We start from the raw sequence: 25,726 nt of genomic DNA, 5'->3' as shown, positions 1-25,726 counted from the left end.
AGATAAAAAGAATATTTAAATGAAGGACTAGATGAATGAAAAGTTAAACAAAGGTTAATGAGAAACAGGGTAAAAGAATATTATTTGACTAGATTACCTTACTAACACATCTTCTTAGAGAACTCTTTTTGTTTTGAGAGGGGACTGTTTTTAGCAGGCAAATTCTGATGAGAAAAAGAGATAATTAACAATAATAAATAGTGGTCCTAAACACTTAAATTGCTTTTCTGAGTATTTTATGCACTGTTTTGAAGCTCAGGCAGCCTGTTTGTTATTCCGTTTTTCAGCTCCATTTGTTTGAGTTTGGCAGATTTGAATTAGTAATGAGGATGACAAGAGACACTCATGACATCAGTACAAACAGGGCTGCCAAAATCTGGGGGGCTCTGCCAAGCCCCAGTTATTTGTCCCATGCCTTGCAAAATCCTAATTGCAAAACAGGAAGAGTGAAAAGCTTGCTAGCTGGTGCTAAGTTTGGGGGATTTCTATGTTTAAGTGCCAAAAGTGAAAACATTCTGGCAAGAAGTAGTTACTTTAACCCAGTTACAAAGGCAATTTCAGTGAAGTTGAAATCCAGGCCATGCTTTGTCAGATTCCCTCCGAGGAGGAGTCATAAATTCAGATATCAACAGCGGTCTGGCAGGTAAAATAGCAGAGCCTTGTAGGTCAGATGGAGGGCTCTCTGTGCCATCTCATGGGGTCATTCTCTGCTGTGTTCTTGTCCCTTGTTGCTATACAGAAGGAGAGACCAGTATTACCAAACTAAATTTTTGATTTTCCAATAAAGCCTGAAGATAAGGATTTTTAAATGGCAAAGTCTTCCTTTCTAAATGTTGCAATCTAACTAGAATTAAAAAAAAAAAAGCGACATCCTGCAGAATGGAGAAAATATTTGCAAACCATGTCTCTGATGAGAAATTTATGTGTAGAGTATACAAAGAATGTTTAGAACCAAATTAAAAAAAAATCAAATAACCCAATCTTAAAATGTGGAAAGGATGTGACTAGACATTTCTCCAACAAAAATATACAAATGGCCAATAAGCACATGAAAAGAGGCTCACCATGGTTAGCGTCAGGGAAATGGAAATAAAAAACACAGTGAAATGATACTACTTCATACTCATCAGGATGCCTAGAAGAAAAGAGTAAAAGAACAGGTGTTGGTGAGGATGTGAAGAAATGGGAAATCTCACATAGTGCTGGTGGAAAGGTGAAACAGTATAGCCTCTTTGAAAACAGTACAGTAGTTTCTCAGAAGGTTAAACATCAAGTGATCACAGGACTCAGCATTTCCACTCTATAGGCTTTCCATTCAAGATAAATGAAAACACATGTCCACACAAAAACCTGCTCATGAATGGTCATGGGAGCATTATTCACAATATCCCCAAAGTAGAAACAATCCAAATGTCTATCAGCTGATGATTAGATACACAAAATAATATCCCATGAAATATTAGTTGTCATATTTTTCAATAAAAAGGAATCAAGTGCTGATACATGGTACAGCATGGATAAACCTTGAACATGGCAGGGTAAGTGAAAGAGACCAATATATTGTATGATACACTTTATATGGCATGTCCAAAAGACGCAAATCTACAGAGAGAAAAAAGTAGTTAGTAGTTGCCTAGAGGGGTGTTTGGGGGAAATGGGAAGTGACTGCTAAAAGTTGTGAGTTTCTTTTTGGGGTGAGGAAAATGTCCTGAAATCGTGATGATGTTTGCACAATTCTGTGAATATGCCAAAGACCATTGGATTTCATATTTTAAATGGGCTAATTGTATGGTATGATCTGTCAGGCTGCCCATTTCAAATTCTCTGCCTAGGACATGACCACTGCATAATAGATCTGGGAAGCATTGGTCAAGCTCAACACTGTAGGAAGCCAGAGAAGAGGGTGCTCTGCCTATTATAAAGACACACTTGGCCTGTGTGGTGGCTCAGGCCTGTAATCCTAGCTCTCTGGGAGGCCAAGGTGGATGGATTGCCTGAGCTTATGAGTTTGAAACCAGCCCGAGTCTGAGCCAGAGCCAGTGCAAGACCTCATCTCTAAAAAAAATTGCTGGGCATTGTGGCGGGCGCCTCCCAGCTACTTGGGAGGCTGAGGTAAGAGAATTGCTTAAGCCCAAAAGTTTGAGGTTGCTGTGAGCTGCGACAGTACAGCACTCTACTGAGGGCAAAGTAGTAAGACTCTGTCTCAAAAAAAAAAAAAAGAAAGAAAGAAAGAAAAAAAAACACACACTTATTTTATTTAGTGGCAGAACCAGGGACAGAACTTATCTCTTGATCTTGACCTCTAGATCTTTGCCTCTGTCCAAAGCCCAGCAATCAAGGTATAGCCAGGAAGGGATTGTGGGAAGTCGACATCTAGAACAGCTGGGTTCACTCTCTTCCTCTCTTCCCTTTCCCACATTTTGCAAATATAATGAGAACCTACTAGGAGGAGGGGATAAAATATGACAAAAAGGGATACTCCTTACAGGAAGAGACAGTCGTAGTGCTTCCCTGAACGCATGGAGGGGGGGATGGTGTGCGAGTGTTTCAGAGAACACTTACTCTGTGTGTTTCTGATTTATTTACACTTAGCTCATCAATGTGTTGTTTGTGCAAGAACTACTTGGATGTCCAAGAAACCCTCTGGGCCTCTTAAAGGGCTTTTATTATTATTATTATTATTTGAACCAGAGAACTGAACTTTGCCAAGAGTAAATGGAACTCAGATATCAAAAGGTCTGAGTTCAGTTTTCATTGAATACAAAGAGTGAGTAGATTCTGAACTGAGCCAAATGCATTGTCCCACCCTTAATTCACAGTACATTGTTTTGGCAGACTCTACAATCCTGAAAGTTGGCTTTTCTTCTCCCATTCCTTTCTAGGGTGCAACCACAAGCCTATCTTTTAGTTAACTTCACAAAAAAATAAGGCTGCATTGTAACAATTTATGAGAGCCTCACTCATCACTGTTCCTGTAACTATCAATTTTATTAGAACAAACTGAAATGTTTGAAAAGGTTAAAACTCTCCTCTGAAGCTGTAATTTTGTTTGATCTTCTACAGGGATTTCTATTTTTCAGTCCTCTCACCTGTGAGTTTATCAAAAAGGATGTTGTCCCTCTTCCAAAAAGTGGTCAGATGATCAAACCAGTTATCAAGTTGAATACTAGAGGGCTACTACTGTTGCTTGCATTGCTCAGATTTGAAGACTGGAACGTGTTGTTTCCTTCTGCCTTCCAAGGAGAAAAGGTCAGAGAAGTGATTAGTACTTTGTTTTTTTAATTTAATTTAATTTTTATTTTTTGAGCCAGAGTCTCACTTTGTTGCCCCTGGTTGAGTGCTGTGGCATCATAGTTCACAGCAACCTCAGACTCTTGGGCTCAAGCAATTCTCTTGCCTCAGCCTCCCGAAGAGCTGGGACTACAGGCACCTGTCACAATGCCCAGCTATTTTTAGAAACAAGGTCTCACTCTTGCTCAGGCTGGTCTTGAACCTGCGAGCTCAGGCAATCATCCCGCCTTGGCCTCCCAGAGTGCTGAGATTACAGGAATGAGCCACCGTGCCTGGCCTTGTGTTTCTTTTTAATCACAAGCAATTAAAAAAAAAAAAAAAGAAACAGGGAAAAATTAAAATCACCGTAAATTCTGCCACCTCAAGTTAAGCATTGCTGAGATTTTGTGGATCTCTTTCCTTTTACTTAAAAAAACTATGTGTCAATTCACAATTGCTAAGTCATGGAAAAAGCCCAGGTGCCCATTGATCCACGAATGGATCAATAAATTGTGGTATATGTACACCATGGAATATTACACAGCTTTAAAGAAAGATGGAGACTTTACCTCTTTCATGTTTACATGGATGGAGCTGGACCATATTCTTCTTAGTAAAGTATCTCAAGGATGGAAGAAAAGGCATCCAATGTACTCAGCCCTACTATGAAACTAATTTATGGCTTTCACATGAAAGCGATAACCCAGTTATAACCTAAGAATATGGGGAAAGGGGGAAGGGGGGAGGTTGGGCAGAGGAGGGAGGATTGGTGGGATTACACCTGTGGTGCATCTTACAAAGGTACACGCGAAACTTAGTGAATGCTGAATATGATTGTCTTAACACAATAACTAAGAAAATGCCAGGAATGCTGTGTTAACCAGTGTGATGAAAATGTGTCAAACTGTTTATAAAACCAGTGCATGGTGCCCCATGATCATATTAATGTGCACAGCTATGATCTAATGCTAATAAAAAAAAAAAGAAAAATGTTGCAATAATCCACTAAAGGAAACATGGGAAGATCTAGCTATACAAAAGTAAATGCCAATTTTAAAGTTGATACTTAAATATTTGTCTAGACAGAAACATTTTTTCTTTGAAAATAAAGTCAGGAACAAGATGACCATGAAAAAAAAACTATGTCTGTTATCAATATATATAGATTTATTACAAAATGGGATGTTATATTGGTTTATAATCAAAATTTTTCATTTGTTCATGGTTGTCTATATTAATAAAATTATGTCTACTTATACATAAAGTTCAATTGTACAGATGATTACTAAAATGCTTTATTGAGGAGTCTTTTCGTTGAAAGTGACCGAAAACTCACATCATATTGACTGAAGGGAATTTTTTGGCTGATGTCTGAGAAGTCCAGTGGGACATCTGGTTTAAAGAGTGGTAGATTCAGGGCTCAAATAATATTATAAGTTCTATTTCTCTCTTCTCTGTTAGCTCTGCCTTCTGGTGAGAGGTGGACGGATTAGGGATCTGTTTTGGAGGCAAGGCCACTACGATTTTCTGGCAGATTGAATGTGGGATGTGAAAGAGAAGAAGCAGAGATGATTCCAAGAGGATCATCCTGAAGGAATGGAGTAGCCATTGACTGAGAAAGAGAAGACTGTTGGGTGGAAAGGGTTTTAGTTTTGGTGTCCTGGGCCAGGAATTCCGTTTGGACATGTTAAATGTAAAGGGCCTATTAGCTATCCAAGTGGAGTGGGTAGCTGAATTTTGAAGATGTCTGGGGAAAAAATGTTGAGGGCATCTCTAAAGCTTCAGGAAGTGAGACCCTGCTCCAAAGCCTAGGAGACCCCGTCAAGATTCTTCCAGAATTAGTCCCCCTACCCTCAGCTCTCCTAAATGCAGGAAAATCCCTGGGACGGCAGAGCAACTATTTCATTCAGCAAAGCCTTTCTCTTTTTCTCTTTGGGGAGTAGGGAGAAAAATGAACGAATATGATAACGCGCAGTAGCACGGCGTCCTCCCCTCAGCTTGCTGCAGGGGTAGAGGCAACCCTCACAAGGCTGGAAACGCGGCCCCGCCCCCAGCCTGGAAGACCGGCGCCGGGGCTCGGAGGCCCTAGCCCTGAAGGGCGGGGCCTAAAGATAGGCGGGGCCACGGCGCGAACGCGCGCCACGGGCTGGGGGCGTGGCTGGCCCCGCGCGCGCCTGCCGGTTCTCGCGCCGCCCTCCCTGCTGCCCTCGCGGTGATCAGCTGGTCTGCGCTCCCCTGACGTGGGCCGGGGCACGTCACCGCCGAATGGCAGCCTCCAGAAAGCCACCGCGAGTAAGGTGAGGGGACTCTGCCCGGGAGCCGGCGTCGGGGCAATGCGTGGCCCGGCTGCCTAGCCGCGCGAGTTGCACCCCGGAGGTCAGGGGTGAGCGGGTGAGGAGTCGCGGGCCCGCCGCAGTCAGTCGGACGAGGGCCGCCGCTTGCCGTGGCACCGATCGGGATCAGGGAGTGGGAGCCGTGTACCCGGGCAAGATCCGGTTGGCTTCCGGAGGGGCTGCGAGCACCCAGGGGCTGCCCCCGGCCCGATCCCTGCGCTAGTATGCTGGCGAAACTGCAGTGCTCGGCCGGAGGGGGCGGTGGCCGTCACCGCCCCCCGGCCCCGGGAAGGCCCAGCTGTTGCAGGAAGTCGGCCCCTCTTAGCCCCTCCCGGAGTCAGGAAGGTGGGCGAGCCCCTGCCCTTGTCCTTTTCCAGGAATCTTTACACTCAAGTTATAGTCTTGACAATATTGACACCTGCAGTTCGCTTTACAGATCGGTCACCGCCACAAAGATGGGCAGCCGCGGGCCCCTCCTCATCCAAATGGTTTCAGAAGCTGTGTAAGGGAATACTTTGGTGTAATCTCCAGGAAAATCCCACCAGTAGCCTGCTTTGGGCCCTTCTTGGGTACAGGGAGGTGAAAAGTTAAACATGTTTATTGTCCCCCTACAACCAGCGTATACCTATCAGAGCAGCTAACAAGTAGGAGACAGAGAGGAATGTGCAGAGTTCACGAAGGCCAGAAGCCAAACTCCCTGGCAGTCCACAAGGGGTCACCCACCCTTTAATGAACATGCTTGGCAGCATGGCCAGCCTTTCTTACTGAACACAGACCAGGGCTTATGCTTCTGAGTAGACAGATCTCAAACCCACCTGGACCAGAACTTGACCTTGCCAAAGAGAACCAGACCTACCCTATGGGAGGATGTAGTGAGGGATGGTAAACCTTGCGGAAGGAGCTGCCTGTAAGTTAACTGCTGGAAATGGAGCCAGAGAAGTGGATAATAATGAGTTAGGCTGAAAGGACTTTGAGGACTATCAGAACCTTTTAGGGGCAGAAAGGTCTTTCAGTATCAGCTGCTAAAGTCTTTTAACCTCACATAAAGGTCCACTGAAGGGCTAGGAGCGAAGAGGCTATTGCTCTAGGTACCTCCCCTAATGCTAGAATTTGTGTACCATCCAATATAAAAGAGAGGACTTATTTCAGTTCAGGTGATGGAAACCGAACTCACATTAACTCAGAAAATGAAACCGAGCTGGCTTCTAGTGTGGCTGAGTTCAGGGGCACCATCACGGGCATCAGACTTGGCTTCTCTTTTTGTATCTCTTGGCTCTGGTTTCTTCAGTTTGGCTTCATTCTCAAGCAGACTTCCTTCTTATGGGAGGTAATGACGATTCTAGGTTAACAGTCACAGCAGAAAAAAAGTCCTCTTTCCTAGTGGAGCTCAAGTCCCAGATCTGATTCTCACTGGGCTGACTTGATTCATACGTCCATCTGTGGACCAGCCATGGCTAGAGGGATGGGTTGACCTGGCTTGAGTCCCAGAGCCTGGTGGGTGAGACCTATCCAAATCCATTGGACTGAAATGGAGAAAGGAAAGCCAAAGTTGTGATCCAAACAAGGAGGGATGGATTCTGGGTAGGCAAAGACAACATTGCTTACTTCCCAACCCTAGAACTTGTTCCTAGTATCTCATTCCACTAGGCATGATTGAGCAACTTGTTCCTTATTTTTCCCTATCCTGAGCAGTAGACATTTATGATTCTCATCATGGACTGGGAGTGAGGGGGTGAGGTATCCAGAACCCTGTGGGATTTCTTTCAAAAAGAGAGAGGGAGGAAAAATGTGTAGTTTTTAGTAGCACTGCCATACCATCTCATACGAAGATTGAACAGGAAGTGCTCTGCAGGCCTCTTTCCCTTTACCCACCTTGTGGCTCATCATGATGTTGAGAAGGTATAGGCTGAAGAAGTCCTGGAAAGGGGAAGGGCACTGAGCTGGAAATTGAGAGGCCTGGACTCTGGTTTTAGCTCTGTCATCAGATGGCTTTGAGGTGTTGAATGAGTCATTTGATCTCTGTTTCTGTTTCTTTGTCTAGAGGAGGGAATTGTTAGGTAGTTCCTGAGGTACATTGTTCTACCTCTAATATGTAACAATAGTTCTCCTTCAACAGAGAGTTTGAGAATGTATCTGTCCAAGTGAAGGATGGATGGATCTTGGACTCTACAGAGACCAGGGTATGAGGGCAACTGTAGTGTTTAGCTGCTTCTGGGTTCCTGTGATCCTGGTGGAAAGGTGGAGGTGTTGATGCTCATGTAGAGAGCCTCAGCTCATCTGTCAGACCTGGTTTCTGGTCTTGGCTTTGCAGCTACTGAGATATATGGCCTGTGGTAAATTATCTTTGTTTCTTCTGTAAAATGAATGAATAACAACTCTACCTCAGGATAACCTCCTTCACCTCTCTAGTCAAGTGTCTGAATCAGTCATTGGTTCAGTGAGCTTTATATAGAGGGAGAAAATTGACTTTCATCACTGTCTTATAAACTTACATATGAAGTTATGAGAAATTGAGTAAGTATGTGACTTGTATTCCTGTCCAAGAGAAAGAGAGGTCTTACTCTGTAAAATTTATAACAGCTTTATTGGAATATAATTCATTTATATACAATTCATCTATTGGAGTGTACAATTCAGTAGTTATTAGCATATTCACAGAGTTGTACAGCCATTACCACATTAATTTTAGGATGTTTCATCACCCCCCAAAGAAATCTATATTCATCAGTAGTTATTCCTCATTTCCTCCAATTTTACCCCAGTCCTTGAAAATCACTAATCTTCTTTCTGTCTCTATGGATCTGCTTATTCTGGACATTTCATATAAATGGAATCATACACTATGTGGTCTTTTGTATCAGGTTTTTTTCCCTTATTGTAATGTTTTCAAGGTTCACCTATATTGCAGGTATAATTCCTTTTCATTGCAAAATAGTATTCCATCATAGAGATAGCCTACTTTTATTTATCCATTCATCAATTAATAGATACTTGGGTTATTTCTAGTTTTTGGCTATTAAAACAATATATCTATAAACATTTGTGTACATGTTGTTATGAGGATACACTGTATGTTTTCGATTTTCTCAATTATATACCTTGGAGTGGAATTGCTAGTTTATGGTGACTCTGTGTTTAACCTTTTAAGGAATGCTAGACTTTTCCAAAGCCCTACACTGTTTTACATTCCTCCCAGCAATGTCTGAGGAGTCTTATTTCTTTATGTCCTTACCCATACTTGTTATTGCCAGTCTTTTTTGGTTATAACCTCCCTAATGGGTTCTATTTCCTTTTTTTTTGTGGTTTTTGGCCGGGGCTGGGTTTGAACCCGCCACCTCCGGCATATGGGACCGGCGCCCTACTCCTTGAGCCACAGGCGCCACCTGGTTCTATTTCCTAATGGGTGTGAAGTAGTATCTAATTGTGGTTTTGATTTTCATTTCTCCGACTAATGATGTTGAGCATCTTTTCTTATGCTTCTTGGCCATTTTTATACATAAACTTTATTAGAGAAAGGTCTATTCACACCCCTAACCAATTTTAAAATTGGTTATATTTTTATTGTTAAGTTATAATAGTTCTTTACATATTTTGGATACTAGACTCTTGCCAGATTTCCAAGTATTTTCTCCCATTCTGTGGATTGTCATTCTACTTTCTTGATTCTATCCTTTGAAACATAAATGTTTTTACTTTTGATGAAGTCCATTGTACCTAATTTTTCTTTTCTTGTTTGTGCTTTTGCAGTTGTATTTTAAATCATTACCTAATCCAAGATCAGGCAAATTGATGCCTGTTTATTTATTTATTTATTTATTTATTTAGAGACAGAGTCCTACTTTGTCACCCTCGGTAGAGTGCTGTGGCATCACAGTTCACAATAACTAGCTCTTGGGCTTGGGAGATTATCTTGCCTCAGCCTCCCGAATAGCTGGGACTATCGGAACCCACCACATGGCCCAGCTATGTTTTTTTTTTTTTTTTAAATGAGTTTTATGGTTTAGTTGTCATATTTGTGTGTGATCCATTTTCAGTTGATATTTGTATATGGTTTGAGGTAGGTTCAACTTTTTTTATGTAGATATCCAATTATCCCAGTATCATTTTTTGAAGAGACTGTCTTGTCCCCTTGAATGGTCTTGGCACCCTTCTCAAAAATAAATTCACAGTAAATGTAAGGCTTTATTTCTGGACTTCAATTCTACTTTATTGATCTATAAGCCTGTTTTATGCCAATACCACATTATCTTGATTACTGTGGTTTTGTATTTAGTTTTGAAATTGGGGAGGGTGAGTTCTTTCCAAAATTTTGTCCTTTTCCAAGATTATTTTTGCTATTCTGGGGCCCTTGCATTTCCATATGAATTTTAGGATGTTTGTGTCAAATTCTGCATAGAAGCCAGCTGGAATTTTGGTAGGGAATATGTTCTTTCTCAATTTGAGAAAGTACCACCATACCAATATTAAATCTTCCCATAAACGCGGAATATATTTCATTTATTTAGGTGTTCTTTAGTTATTTTCAGCAATCTTTTTTAGTTCATAGAATACATTTTGTACTTCTTTTGTTAAATTTATTTATTTCTAATTATTTTTGATATAAATGAACTTTTCTTGATTTCATTTTTGGATTTTTCATTGCAGGGTATAAAAATAAAATCAACAAAATTATGTTGATTTTATGTCCTATATTCATGAACTCATTTATGAGTTCTATTTTTTCTTTTTTTGTGGATTCTTCAGGATTATCTGTATTCAAGATAATTTCCATTTTAAATAGAGATACTTTTACTTTTCTAATCTGGATGTCTTTTCATTCATTTTCTTATCCTATTTCCCTGGATAGAACCTCTGGTACTATGTGAATAGAAATAGCAAGAGTAGACTTTCCTGTTATAAGGGAAAGCATTCAGTTTTTCAACATTAAGAATGATGTTAGCTGTGCATTTTGTAATACCCTTGTTGAGTTGAGGAATTTCTCTTCTAGTTTGCTTAGTACTTTTATCATGTAGCGGTGCTGGATTTTGTCAAATCCTTTTTTCCTTTCTCTGTTGAGATGATCATATAGTTTTTGTTCTTTATCCTATGATATGATGTATTACATTAATTGATTGTTCATATGTTGAACCAGCCTTGTATTCTTGGGATAAATCTCACTTGGTGATGGTATGTGATCACCAAGTGAGATTTTTTTATATTGTTGCTGGGTTCAGTTTGCTAGTATTTTGTTGAGGATTTTTACATTTATGGGAGATATTAGAGTTTCTGACTTTTTAATGAAAGAATGTGTTTTTCCAGTTTAGAACATCTTATTCTGTTCATTAAAACTAAAGTAGCAGGGCAGTGCCTGTGGCTCAGTTGGTACGGCACCGTCCCCATATACCAAGGGTGGTGGGTTCAAACCCGGCCCCTGCCAAACTGCAACAACAACAACAAAAAAATAGCCAGGCATTGTGGCGGGCGCTTGTAGTCCCAGCTCCTCGGGAGGCTGAGGCAAGAGACTCTCCTAAGCCCAGGAGTTGGAGGTTGCTGTGAGCAGTGTGACACCACGGCACTCTACCAAGGGCAATAAAGTGAGACTCTGTCTCTACAAAAAAAAAAAACAAAAACGAAAACAAATAAACTAAAGGAGCAGTTATATGAGAGCAGGCTTGGAGTGACTGGTGAAAATGTCCGGTCTGGTGTTTCAGTCCATGTAATGGATTGAGCTAATGTGGACCTCTCTTCATCTACAACACATAAAGATGTGGTTAAGTTCTAACTTAATTACCTTTAATTTCATAGGTGAAATTAAATTACCAGTGTACTGTTCAAGCTTTAAATTGCCTCTAAATTTCTGGCACCCGAGGATTTTTCTTTTTTTCAAGTTTTCACTTAGTAAGCTCCCTGCTGCCTCCCTGACCTTGTCTCCTAACCCTCACCTCGCCATCCTTTGACACACACACACACACACTCCACTGGCCTTCTTGCTTTTCTTCAGATATACCAGGCATGTACCTGACTCATGGCCTTTGCACTTGGTAACCTTTTCTGGAAAGTTCTTGCCCTAGCCATTCACATGGCTTGCCTCCTACCTGTTTTTAGGTCTCTGCTATAATCCCATGTGTAATTAGAGAGGCCTTTTCTGGCTACCCCATATGAAATAACCCTTCCCCTTCACCTCCCTGACACTCTCTTCCCCTTGCCCTGGAACATGCACTTTTCCCCCATAGAACATGTACTTATTACCTGACATATTGTTTACTTATTTTGTGTCTGTTGCTTCCTCTTCCCTATCTTCTTTCTCACCCCCATGCCCTGTGCCATGTAAATTTCTTGCAGTGAGGAAATGCTGTCTTTTTTGTTCAGCATAGGGCATGGATTATAGAAAATTCTCATTAAATATTTGTTGACTGAATGAACTTGAAAGAAAGAAATTTTCAAAAATTTCAAGTGCCAGAAATTTAGAGGCAATTTAAAGCCTGAATGGTACACTGGTAACCTAAGCCTGGGAACATAGGCAGATGTACATATAGGCCTTATGCTTGGAGTCCAGGGCAATAGACTATCCCTATATGGAAACTGGAAACTTGTGTGCAGTTCTTCTAGCTAAGAAATTAATGTGAAAATTAATCTTGGAAGCAAACAACAATATTAATGTACAAATCAGACACATCTCATTTTCGCAGGTAAATAGTCTCCGCTGCAGATAAGCTCTTAATAAAAGATTATAAATTACACACGGAAGGAGTCACCAAGAGAGGGAGGCGGCAGACCCAGCTAACATGAGGATTACTATCCCAGAACTTTCTAATGGAAATTCTGAAAGAAATTATAAAATAAGGGCCTAAAATGATTAAGGCAATAAGAGAAGGACTAGAGACCAAAGTGAAAGAATAGAAAACCATAAAGAAAGAACAGGCAGATGTGAAAAAGAACCAAATAAAACTTATTCAAGTGAAAAATATAGCGATTTGAAATAAAATCTTAGTCAAATTAAACAGGAGATTTGATGTAGCTGAAGAGAATTCATGAACTAGATGCTGGAACTAAGAAGATTTACCTGCCATGATGATTTTTTTTTTTTTTTTTTTACACCTGCAAGTTTTGTCTGAAACTTTTATTTGTTCTGCCACTGATAATTGGGGTGAGAGTTCCTTTGACTCATGAGAAAACTGCTAAGTCAAGTTGATGGTTTCTCTGACTTAGCCTTGCCACATTGGGGTGAGAGTTCTTTAGACTCACATAAGAAAACTGCTAACTTAAGTCGATGTCCTCTCTGACATAGCCTTGCCACGTTACTGTGGTCAAAGTCTGCAAATCCTGTTCTTTCTCTTCTTAAGGACCAGTCACCAGGATTTTCAGCTGAGAAATTTAAGAATCATTGATCCTCACGAGGTGACATACTCAGGAGACACAGGTGTGGAAACAGGTAATAATTTTACCTATAAATTAGAACATCTCAAAAGGATTTTTAGATCTTCCCACCCCTAACCCCAGTTGGGTAAGGAATTAGTAAGTAGATCATGGCTGATAGTGAGTATCTGGAAATTAAAAACCATTTTGTTTTTTGCCTCCTGGATGCTTGGTTACTGTTTCTAAATATTTACCACTTTTTTAGATAGTAAGAGAATTATAGATTTTTTTGCATTTCCCATTCTTGTGGAGGTGGTAGAGACAGGTTATTACTGAAAATACACTATTCTAGTTTTTCCAAACTTGTTCTCTATCTCTAATGTCCTTTATTGTTCGCTTTAGAAATTAGCTTTCCACTTTCATCATAAGATTATGAAATGAGAAAAGTTGATAATATATGTATTTTGTGATTTATAAATTGTGCACTTAGGAATGTCTTTTGGGAAAAATTTCTGGACCATTCTTACTTCTCAGAATTAGTTAGTTGTCTGACTTGGGAATTAGTTAGATCTTGAGTCCTGGTTCCTGATGATTCCATTGGCTTGGGTAAGTACTTTACTCCTTTTAACCCCTATTCTTTTATGGGTAAAATGGGAGTAGTGAAACCTCCCTTGGAGGGAGGATTATTGTGAGAATTAGCCACTTGTGTATGTAAAGCCCTGGCCTTCCCTCAGCTGTGCAACAGAGAAACAAAACCAGTACCTTTAAAACTGTTGATGCTGGAAGAGCATCTGTGCATGTGTTAAGGTATTGAAATCGGAGTAAACCAGCCTCTTTTCTTCTTATAACAAGATGTGTAGGAATTCCAGCTGGTGTTTCCTCTCCAGCTTCAAATATTTTTTGAGTTCCTATAATATAGTAGATGCTGTGCGTGGTGATTTCTCACTTGCTTTCATGCTTAATTTGCCTGGCCACCCGATGAGGTAAGTATGGTGTGTTTTTACTATAAAATCAGTGAAAAGTCTTATTTGGATAAAGGCTGAAGATTTGGGAACTTATTTCTAAAAGCAGACCCACATATGCAAGAGACTTAAATGAGTCATTCTCTATAAGGCATAATTTAGAAGTATCTGGCAGTGTATGGGCTAATGTTTCTTCATGGTCTAGGCTTGTTGCTCTTGGCTTCCCACTTTCCTGTACACTCTGCCTAGCTCTTGGCTGTTCCTAACATTTCTGAAAAGTGACAGGATGTGGAAAGAGCAGATGCTATAATACTACGTATAGCACCTTCTAAGATCCTAGCTTCTTTCAGTAAAGATTCATGACTGTTTATTATTATGTTGGGTCTTAAAATATCATACACGACACACATGCTATGACATTCATCTAGCCATTTCTGAGTGAGGATATGTATGTGTTAGGTGCTATGCTGGATATGTGGATACAGAGGTGACATGGTCTCGGCCTTATGGAGAAGTGGTATACAAACCTCTTAACATTGTTTATCACATTGCATTTATGGTTAGTTAATTGTGTATCTCACTCTAGTAACAGGGTGCGCTTACATAACATGTGTGCCAGGCACTATTTCTAACTGCTGTCTATATAGTCACTTATTTAAAATCCTCATAAACATGACCCTACGGGGGTCATCAGCCAGGACTTTGCTTCCTCCATCTTGGCTGCCTTTTCAGCTCCTGTCACCTCAATGGCTGTGACTGATAATTTTGCCATTTTTGTCCTCTCCTCGGCTTCAGCCACTCACTCATTTCCTCACATTAAAGGCCTGTAGTTGTCCTTGTGGCTGTAGCTCCTCAGCTACCATCGCTCCTCGTATTTACCTTGGTGTAGCTGGCTCTGTTGCTGCAGCCCATTGCCTCATCCATTACCTGAGGACAGCCACCGTGAAGGACGTGAGGATGGAAAGAAAGGGAGGAGGAGTTGGGGGGCGTAGTGGGGACAGGTGGCATTGTGGAGGGAAGTGTGAAAATGCCACGCTAGCAGACTGAGGTTGATGCTGCTGATGATTCTGAGGTGGGGAGGAGGAATGTGAGGATGAGGCTGGCAGTGGTGTTGCGGGTCAGAATGGGGTGGTGAGGAGGTAAGGTATGGTGACCAGGAAGCAGAGAATGTCTTTGATCAGACCCATGTTGCTTTTGTTGGTTTTTGGTTTGTAACTGGAGATTTCGTGCTTGCCATTGGTTCTGCTGACTTATTGATAAAGTTAGGGACTGACGATGTTGATACTTGAGTCATTGTTAGACCCCTAGTCAGTGCCTTAAGTGAGAATGTGCCTGAATAGAAGCCAGGGTCTGTGAGGAAATTAATGGTCTTGAAAGACAGTATATTGGATTGTATCATATTTTGCTTTTTAAAATTCCAGAGGCCTCGGCTGTATGCCAAACCAATTTAATCAGAAGTTCCCCAGGTAGTTCTAATGTGCAGCCAAGGTTGAAGTGCCACTCCTGAAGAAGTCTTCATTTTTTTGCTTGACTCTTTTTAAGAATAATAACTTCCTTAGAAATGTGGTTTGAAAATCTGATAAATCTATTCTGAAGCTCATGAACGATATCAGAGTAAATTTCCAGATGGCGGCAAGCTTATGAGGTCACAGTAGGCTTCATTTTTGAACCCAATGGACGTATTGATGTATAAACTTAGATTGCACCAAATTCTTTTAATCTCTTTTTCTCTGTTAATTGAGAACTTATAGGTTTAGTAGATTTAGACATAAGGAAAGGATAACTGGGTGTAGTGGTACAAACCTGTAATCCCAGCTACTTGGGAGGCGAAGGTGGGAGGTTCATTGGAGCCTAGGAGTTCTGGCCTAGCCTGGGCAAAGTAGTAAGACCCTAACCCACCACAGGTTAGAATGCCTCTCTGAGCAGTATTCAGCAGCAGCAATAATGCAAAGAACATGGATATGTTTGAATCATGAGTAGGATGGTTTTCAGTGACTCTCCCTTTGAGAACTTCAGTCCTTCCAGAACTCCTGAGGTGGAGCCCTGAGCTTGCTGTTGAAGCGGCCCTGGCTGTAGATGATGAATGGAGCACTTTTTCAAGGAGTCTCAAATCTCAGAGTGGTATCTATTGGAGATAATCATAGCAACTGAGGAATAGAAGCCCATGGTGCTAGTGGTGATGAAAAGGAAGAAGCAATTGAATATGTTAAAGAACAAAGAACCAAACAGGGGGCTCAGTGCCTGTAGCTCAGCAGCTAGGGCGCCAGCCACATACACCGGAGCTGGAGGGTTTGAACCCAGCCCAGTCCTGCCAAACAACGACAACTACAACCAAAAAATAGCCAGGCATTGTGGCGTGTGCCTGTAGTCCCAGCACACTGAGGCAAGAGAATTGCTTAAGCCCAAGAGTTGGAGCTTTCTGTGAGTTGTGACGCCATGGCACTCTACGGAGGGTGACATAGTGAGACTCTGTCTCAAAAAAAAAAAAAAAGGGCGGCCCCTGTGGCTCAGTGAGTAGGGCACTGGCCCCATATACTGAGGGTGGCGGGTTCCAACCAGGCCCCGGCCAAACTGCAACCATAAAAAAAAAAAAAAACTAAAAAGGGTTCTTACCTAGCAGAGGATAAGCCACAAAGAGTCAGGGTGTCAATCCTTGAAGGTAATGTGATGTGATTGCCTTGGTGTAACTCTGCATTACATACAGCATCATGTATTAGACTGTTTTTGGTGAAGTTTTTAAAATGGGTTGGTCTTTTTGGGGGCAAGACATGATTGTAAGAGGGACTTTACCTAACAAATGCAATGAGTGTAACCTGGTTTCTTGTACCCTCAATGAATCCCCAACAATAAAAAAAAAAAAAAATGGGTTGGTAAGCTCCAAAATGCTGATGATGACACCAAATGCTGCCAAGGATAAGGAGCAACAGGAACACTCATTCGCTGGTGGTGAAATGTAAAATGGTACAGCCACTTCGAAAGTTTTTTTTTTTAAAAACTAAACACGCTTACCATCTGATTCAGTGGTCACACTCTTGTTATTTACCCAAATGAATTGAAAACTTAGGTTCACACAAAAATCTGCACTTTATTAATAATTTATTGCAGCTTTATTAATAGTTACTAGAACTTGGAAACAGCCAAGATGCTCTTCATTAGGTGAATGGATAAATGAACTATGGTTCATCCAGACAATGGGATATTATTCAGGGCTAACGAAATGAGCTATCAAGCTATGAAAAGACATGGAGGAGCTTTACATGTTTCCTTCATGTTATCAAGTGAAGGAAGCCAATCTGAAAAGGCTATTTATTTTATGATTCTTACTGTATGACATTCTAGAGAGGGAAAACTATAATAGAGATAGTAAAAAAGATCAGTTGCTGTCAGGGGATGGAGGGAGAAGGAGAAATGAATAGGCTGCGCATAGAGGTTTTTTGGGGTAGTGAAAATATAACGTATGATACTGTAATTGTGGATATATGTCATTATGCATCACTGAAAACACATAGGATGTACAATACCAAGAGGGAAGCCAAGAGTATACTATGGACTTTAGGTGATAAGGATGTGTTAATATAGGTTTAAATGTTATGATAAATGTACCTGTCTGGTAGGGTATATTAACAGTGGAGGGGGCTGCGTGTGTGTTGGGGCCAGAGCTTTGTGGGAACTTTGTGCTCACTTTTGTTATGAATCTATAACTACTTTAAAAACAGTCTATTGGCTCAGGGCCTGTAGCACAGTGATTACGGCGCCATCCACATACACTGAGGGTGACAGGTTCGAACCCAGGCTGGGCCAGCTAAACAATGATGACAACTGCAACAAAAAATAGCTGGGCATTGGGTGGGTGCCTGTAGTCCTAGCTACTTGGGAGGCTGAGGCAAGAGAATCGCTTGAGCCCAAGAGTTTGAGGTTGCTGTGAGCTGTGATGTTACGGCACTCTACCGAGGGCGACATAGTAAGACTCTGTCTCAAAAAACAGCAATAAAAAAAGTCTATTAAAAATGAATTGGGGTGGGCATGGTAGCTCAGACCTTAATCCTAGAACTCTGGGAGGACGAGGAGGGTGGACTGCTTGAGCTCAGGAGTTCAATACCAGTCTCAGCAAGAATGAGACCCTTGTCTCTACTAAAAATAGAAAAACTAGCTGGACATTGTGGCAGGTGCCTGTGGTCTCAGGTACTCAGGAAGCTGAGGCAGAGGGATCACTTGAGCCTGGGAGTTTGAGGTTGCTGTGAGCTAGACTGACCTCCAGTGACACTGTGGCCTGGGGCAACAGAGTAAGGCTCTGTCTCAAAACAAAAACAAAAAGAAAAAAAGGTCAGAAAAACTCCTCATTTTACATTGAATTGTAATAGTAGTAAAATGTGCATAACCAGTGTTCTATAGTTGGCTTCTTTTGATGTTTGTCAGAACATTAACTGATATCACTATTTACTGAGAAAAAATCCTTTTGAAGAACTAACTAAAGTGGTGAAGTCACCTTGCGTCATTTGTTCCTTCGTCACATAGAAACAGCGTCTCTTGTACTCACTAGGAGGTCATGCTGTTTTGATTTTCACTACTTACAAATTTGTAAAAGTTTAAGAATTTCTAGTAGGACCACATTTAATGTTCCTAATGTTTCTTTTTAATGCTTTTTATATTTCTATGTTGTATTTGAATAAAGTCCTGTAAGGGAAAGAGGTAACCAGTCAATTTGGAAAAGATTAGCAGCTAAAGTTTTCTTGCCGCAGTAGCTGTTTGGAAGAAGTATTTAAGAACTGTGAACATTAGTGTTTCTGACAACTTTGGGCTCCATCTGTGTGGGGTATTCAGTTTGAAGATGCACCTGGGGGTGGGACAGGATGCCGAAGACGCTTTGAACTGGTCATTGAATTGCAGGGCGCAGGCTGGTTTCGGAACAAACTCTTCTCTTGTTGCAGACAGCAAAATGGCTCCAAAGGTGACTTCAGAGCTGCTTCGGCAGTTGAGACAAGCCATGAGGAACTCTGAATACGTGACCGAACCGATCCAGGCCTATATCATCCCGTCAGGAGATGCTCACCAGGTACTGAGTGCAGGTGGGCGGGTGATGGAATGCACCAGCCTCTCCGTTCTCTTCAGTCTTTCCTCCCCAGCCCTAAAGCGTCTGTCAGCCCATAACCAAGGACATCTTCCAGGGCTTCACCTAGGACCTGTGTCTAATAGTCTCACTAAAAGCTTAGGATTTGGCCCTGGCTTCCTGTTTCTAATGAATTTAGCCAGCTTTTAATAAATCATGAAAGAATTAGTGGGTTTAAGGGGCAGAAGTCGTAGACCTTTCTGTTGCCGACATACTCCACCCTGTCTCCTCCGCCACATCATGTCTCTATGAGAATTGTCTGCCCTACCTCCCTCCTGCCCCTCCAGACCACCCCATTCCTCTGGTATGGCCAGAAGAGTTGCCAGGAAGACGTCATGGATCTCTTGTCCCCAGCAGGTCTTAGGGGTGATACTGAATAGCCCTGCCCCAACCATTGCATTTGAAGGAAGCAACCCAGCAAGTGTCCTTTCCCTGTGAGAACACTGTGATCAGAGTAGAGGAGAGTGGGGTGTAGAGGGGCAGAGACTAGGTCTGACAGATAGGAGGATAAAAGGATTTTAGGATCCACTCTGAGGTTGTTGAGTCAGCAAGTATTTGAGTGCTTACATCATAGTTGCGGTACTATAGGGTTATAAAGATGAATTTAAAGTTGAACATCTTCCCTCACTGTGGTTATGGTTTAGTGAGAGATGAAACAATATACAAAGTGCTATTCTTCCATAGTCTCATCTCAACATAAATTTTTGTTTATGATATATAGTTTTTTTTTTGCAGTTTTTGGCCAGGGCTGGGTTTGAACCTGAAACCTGCTCTTTCTCAGCCAACAGGATAGGATAGTGTAACCTGGCAGTTCCTACATTTATGTCTTTATCTCTTACTTTCAAGATACCAGCTTGAGCTAGACCCTTAACTCCAAATCCAGAGTCTTGGGTGAGAACTTGACTGGGTAACAGCTTGGTCCTTCTTGGTCCTTCTTGGTCCTGGTTACTGTGTGTGTGTGTATATGTGATATCATTGGCACAGACATGAGTTATGGGGGTCCACCATGACAGAGAGGGTGGCAGATAAGGATATTGCTGGAAACCTAACACAGATCCCCAAAGATGTCCACTATTGCTGACTTCCTCTGCCCTCTTGCAAAGGTCCTAGTCTATATAGTTGTGACAATTTCAGGCCTGTGTTAACCTGGGGAAAGCCTCAAGGTTGGACCCCTGCCTAGAAAGCTGGGATTTCCTCGCCTCAGGAGCAAAGGAAGGGCTGGAATGAATAAACAAAGGGAATGGATTTTTGCAGCAACAGTATGAAGTTTAGGATACTTTGATGTTTTAGAACAGGGTTCCCCAAATCATGTTCTACAGCCTTCCTACTGAATCTTGTAAGACACTCTGCAAAAAATGTATTCATTGGTTAGGAAAATAGTGAGCTTAGCAGTTGTATTTTTTTACTGTGGTAAAAAACATATGATGAAGTCTACCATCATAGCCATTTGTAAACGTACAGCATTGCCATGTTAACTATGTGTACACATCGTTGTGCAACAGGTCTCGAACTTTTTCATCTTGTAAAACCAAAACTCTACACCCATCAAACAGCTCATCCTGGTTTCTCTCTGGCAACAACCATTCTACTTTCTAACAGTTTGACTACTTTAGGTAACTCATATAACTGGAATCATGCATTATTCGTGTTTTTGTTACTGACTTCTTTTGCTTAGCTTAAAGTCCTCAAGGGTCATCCGTGTTGTAGCATATGACAGGTTTTCTTTCTTTTGTAAGGCTGAATAACATTACATTGTCTGTAGACACCACACTTCTTCATCCATTCATATATGTGTCAATGGACACGTACAGTTGCTTCCACCTCTTGGGTATTGTGAATGATGCTATAATTAATATGGGTTTACAAATATCCCTACTTGATGCCGTTTTCAATTCTTTTAAATATATACCTAGAAGTGAGGTTGCTGGATCATATGGTAAATCTATTTTTAGTTTTTTGAGGAACCTCTTCCAAACTGCTTTCCATAGCAACTGTACTATTTTATATTCCCACTAATAGGGCACAAGGATTCCAGTTGTTTCACATCCTCGCCAGCAGTTCTTGTTTTCTGTTTTGTTGATACTGGCCATCATGATGAATCTTCAGTAGATTTGATTTGCATTACTTTTCATGTGCTTTTTGGCCATTTTCTTTGGAGAAATGTTTATCCAAGTCCTTTATCAATTTGACTGTTTCTTAACTGCAGGACTTTTTAGGGCCTTTGACGTGCTGATGTATACTGCACACCTCAGAGGAGGGGATAAAGTATTTAGCATTTTCTAGGCTTTAATGTCCCTGGAATTCCCACAGTAATCTCAGAGGAGGGGTAGGGGAACCAAGCTTTGTTCCATAGTGGATGGATTTTACATGTAGAGGTGGATGAAGGGGGAGATGAGAGAGCACGAGGTGTGTTCAGATACCAGCCCACTGGCTGTTCAGCCTGGCAGAGTACAGGAAAAGGAGGAGACCAAGCTGGAAAGTGGGGGTGGTGGCATGTGAGGAGGCTGTGAGGCTGGGTACATTAATGTTAGATTTAGTGGACAGTAGGGAGGTGAGGATGGACTGATGGGGTTTATTTAGGATTGAGTTTGGTAGTGAAATCCTTCTACTCGTCTGTGTTCACTAGAAGAGGAAAACAAGATTGACACCCAAGTGTCATCTTGACTAAGGACTGGCTGAGTAAGTAGGCTGGCCCACAGGGCTTAGGCCTGAGTCTGGTGGGAGTCCTAGGTAGCAGAGGAGCTGCGCGTACACTCTCACCCCTATTTAAAAAGGGCAGTCCCTGGCCCTGTCCTCAAGGAATTTCTGTTCCTCTGGGACACTCTGATGAGCTCTTTCCCACCTCCTGTTAGTCCCAGGCCTTTTCTCTGCTGGATTCATTAGTGGTGGTGATCATTTTGTGCCTTTCAAGCATTAGGCAGTTGTGATAGCCTGATTAATTGCAGTCACCCTGTGCTGGCTTTGGGCAGGATGGTGGTTCCTGCAGCTGGATACATTGTGTAGCTGTTGGTTTGGGCTGTCCTGTAAGTCCCTGACATTGTTTTCTGAAATTGAGGCCCTCCTCTGAAAGGGTTCTCACAGGCTGGGGCGTGGCAGAGCCCTAGCTAAAGATTCCTACAGCTCCTTTATTTGTGAACCTTCTCCTCCAGGGGAGTCCTCATTGTATAGAAAGATTCCACTTGCCAGTTACTTCAATTCAAAGTTGAAGTTTTGTGCCAGGGGCTCTTCTACAAATGAAACTTTACCCTGGAAGTGAAAACAATGTAACCTAAATATTGTACCCTCATATTAATTTGAATAAAGTTAAAAAAAAAAAGACTTTGAAAAAAAAGTTGAAGTTTCCTGGTTAAGGGGGTATTGGAAGCTTTGCAACCTTTGTATTTGTTTCAATTTTTTTTTTTTTGGCTTAGAGTTAGGATATAATCTTTACTAGTAGAGGACTTTCTTGTAACCTAGCCACGTTTATCTTGATATTTTTGGTTTTGGGTATACTGTTCGTGAGTCAACTCTTTTTTATTTTTATTTTTTTGGTCATCAAAAAGCAGATCTTTGGATACCTTGATTGATTTTTAAAAATTAAAAAGAGCTGGGTGCAGTGGCTCATGCCTGTAATCCTAACACTTTGGGAGGCCGAGGTGGGTGGATTGCTTGAGCTCATGAGTTCAAGACCAGCCTGAGCAAGAGTCAGACCCCATATCTAAAAAATAGCCAGGCATTGTGGTGGGCGCCTGTAGTCCCAGCTACTTGGGAGGCTGAGGCAAGAGATTCTCCTAAGCCCAGGAATTGGAGGTTGCTGTGAGCTGTGTGATGCCAGGGCACTCTACTGAGGGCAATAAAGTGAGAAACTGAGGCTCTAATCCTTTACAATTGTGTTTTCTAGCAACATCCTGAAACATAAACATCAGGCGTGCTTGATATTAACTCTCATTGCAGAGGTCACTATTAGACTTCACAAATTTATATTCTTGTATTCTGGCTGTCCTTTGATCTTCATCCTCTGCTCTTTCTCTTATATAACCTTTAACTGTCATTTCTTACTGTAACGTAGCTGTCTGTCCTGCATATGTGGGAGGAGTTGTGTTTGGTTTGGTGTCTGTTTTCTGACTACAGCTCAGGGCCAGGTAATGGGCAAATGCAGAGGGCAGGTGGTTAGCACATAGGTAAGCAAGCAGGTGAGCTTTCTGTGGGTTAGATGCCAGATTTGCCATTTAACAGTTGCTTGACAAATTACCTCAAATTCTTAAGTGTCAGTTAAACTCCTTGGGTTTCAGTTTCTTCATATGCATAAAGGAGATTATGATGTATCTACCTCACAGGGCTGTTGTCAGTATTCAATGAGCTGATACCATAGATGTAAATACTTAAAGGGTATATATGTCACCAAATAAGTCTTATTATATTAGCTATTATTGTTGTCATTGTTATTATTACTATTATAGAGATAATTGAGATTTCTCTTAAAGAAGTTAAAAATTAGATAAGTCATGGTCATAAAAACTAGCACAATTAGAAACTGGTAAATGTCCTAAGATGGCACTTAGTCAGCACTGTCCAATAGGAACGTGTGAAATACATATGTAATTTTAAGTATTCTCATAGCCATATTAAAGATATAAAAGAAGCAATGAAATTAATTTTAATCATGTATTTAATTAACCAAATGAGTAAAATATTATCATTTTAACATATCAATTTAAAAATTATTAATAAGATACTTTACATTCTTTTTTCTCATACTAAGACTTCAAATATGGCATGACTTTACATTTTAAAAACATCTCAGGGGCGGCACCTGTGGCTCAGTGAGTAGGGTGCTGGCCCCATATACCGAGGGTGGTGGGTTCAAACCCGGCTCCGGCCAAACTGCAACAAAAAGATAGCCTGGCATTGTGGCGGGCGCCTGTAGTCCCAGCTACTTGGGAGGCTGAGGCAAGAGATCGCCTAAGCCCAGGAGTTGGAGGTTGCTGTGGGCTGTGACGCCACAGCACTCTACTGAGGGAACTCTACTGTCTCAAAAAAATAAAAAATAAAAAACATCTCCGTTTGAGTATGAAATTTTCCCCAGAAATATTTGATCTATCTTTACATTTCATAAAATTTATAATTGAAAAAGTAAACTCACATACCCAAGGTTTTCTAAACATATGTAACAGTTTTCCAATAACTGAATTCTGAGAATCAGTTTTTAAATTTATGTTTAAATTAATAAAGTTAAATAAAATTAAATATTCTGTTTCTTAGTCAGATTAGCCACATTTCAGGTGCTCGATAGCCACAAGTGGCTGTTGGCTACCATAATGGATAGCACAAGTTTATATAAAGTGTGGACTGAAGTCATAGGTGAGAGGGACTGTTCGAAGCTGGCAGGATCAAGGATGGCTTCACGGAGAAAGTGGTATTTAGATTGGAACATGAACAGGTAGACTTTAGATGCATAGAAATAGGGAGAGATGTAAAAGAAAGACCACGAGCAAATCTTGTAATAGTAGAACATGTGTAATGGTAAGTTTGAAGAGGAACGAAAACGCCACCCATGAGTCACCCATGCCCAGAGCCAGGAGTTTAGGTTTAGGTTAAATAGTAGGGACCAGTTAAGGATCTCTGAACAAGAGACTGACATGGTAAGTGGGAGGAGTGTTGAGGATGGATTGGAGAAGGGAGACACTGGGAATTGAGAAACCTGTTAGGAGGCTGTTGCAGGATCCCACAATTGGGGTAAAGAGGGCCTGGACTTGGGTGCTGGCGGTAGGGGAGGAGAAGAGAGGAAGGAGGACGAGAAGTGGTAGAGCCTCGGTTAGCTCTGGGCTTTGCACGCAGGTGGCGGAGGAGATGGGAACTTTGGAGCCCGAGAGTGTTTGTGGTACCATCAATGGAAGGAAATGTATTCCTTGTTGCAGTTCCTGTGGAGAGGAGGGGCATAGTCATGGTGACTCTATTAAGGGGGACTCTGGGTCCTTGCTAGGCTGTGGGAACAAGGAGGGCGGGTTGGCTCTGTGTGTGACCTGCTGCAGCAGCCTCCTCAGTAACAGAGAGGTTCCTGTTCTCTGCCGCTCTTGTTCCTAATTGTTTCATTTCAGGCTAGATTCAGGGTTGATGGAATTTCTCCAGCGGGTGGGGAAGGGAGGGTGTTGAGAAGTGAAGGGGAATCTTGAATTCTGTCCTTTGTGTACTTTCCAAAACACAAATACACACACCCACACACTGTTCCCTGCTTGAGAGAAAACTTACCTCTAGTACACAATTACACAGGACTTGGCACGCCAGGGGTCGGCTTCTTTCTGTCCTCCACAGCTCTGAGGGTTTCTTCTTTTTCAGCTCAGAACAAGGGTAGTGGTATTAATGAGTTTGGGCTCAGTGGAACTTTTACATTGAGGAATTGTCTGTTCTTTCTGGTTATCTGGATGCTTTCATGTACCATCTAAGTCAAACATTAGGATTAGTGGGTATCCCTGGCCCCAAACCAGGAGAGTCCTGGGTTGGGGTCAGAGCTACACCAGCACTAGCTTTCAGAAAAACCCTAGTTCCTCATCCTTCCCATTTGTAAGGCCCCCATCTAGTGTGTTCTTGGCCTTGCTTAGTTAGAGGATGATGTTTTGTCGGGGGTTGACTCTGCCAACCTGAGTTTTTGCCTTTACTTACGGTTGTTCTTTCTGGAAGTCATGACTCAGATTTTCCTACATTCTTTGGACCCGAACTCTTTGGACTCCATTCCTCGTGGA

At 41.6% G+C, this 25,726-nt stretch overlaps 1 protein-coding gene across 2 annotated transcripts in view; it reads left to right on the top strand.

Moving 5' to 3' along the window:
- The first annotated feature begins 5,459 nt into the window (after positions 1 to 5,459).
- Positions 5,460 to 25,726, top strand: part of XPNPEP1 (X-prolyl aminopeptidase 1) — a 56,971-nt gene continuing 36,704 nt past the window's right edge. The window contains exons 1-3 of one of the 2 annotated variants that reach the window (XM_053583674.1): positions 5,460 to 5,567; positions 12,926 to 13,014; positions 18,829 to 18,953. In XM_053583674.1, coding sequence (XP_053439649.1) covers positions 5,536 to 5,567; positions 12,926 to 13,014; positions 18,829 to 18,953 — 246 coding nt within the window. In that variant the 5' untranslated portion in view covers positions 5,460 to 5,535. Of the gene's footprint in view, positions 5,662 to 12,925; positions 13,015 to 18,828; positions 18,954 to 25,726 lie in introns of both variants that reach the window. The other variant, XM_053583675.1, reaches the window with a different exon arrangement.

Source organism: Nycticebus coucang, chromosome 3 (assembly GCF_027406575.1).
Source record: "Nycticebus coucang isolate mNycCou1 chromosome 3, mNycCou1.pri, whole genome shotgun sequence".
NCBI lineage: Eukaryota > Metazoa > Chordata > Mammalia > Primates > Lorisidae > Nycticebus > Nycticebus coucang.
This window is presented reverse-complemented; position numbering and strand designations above follow the sequence as displayed.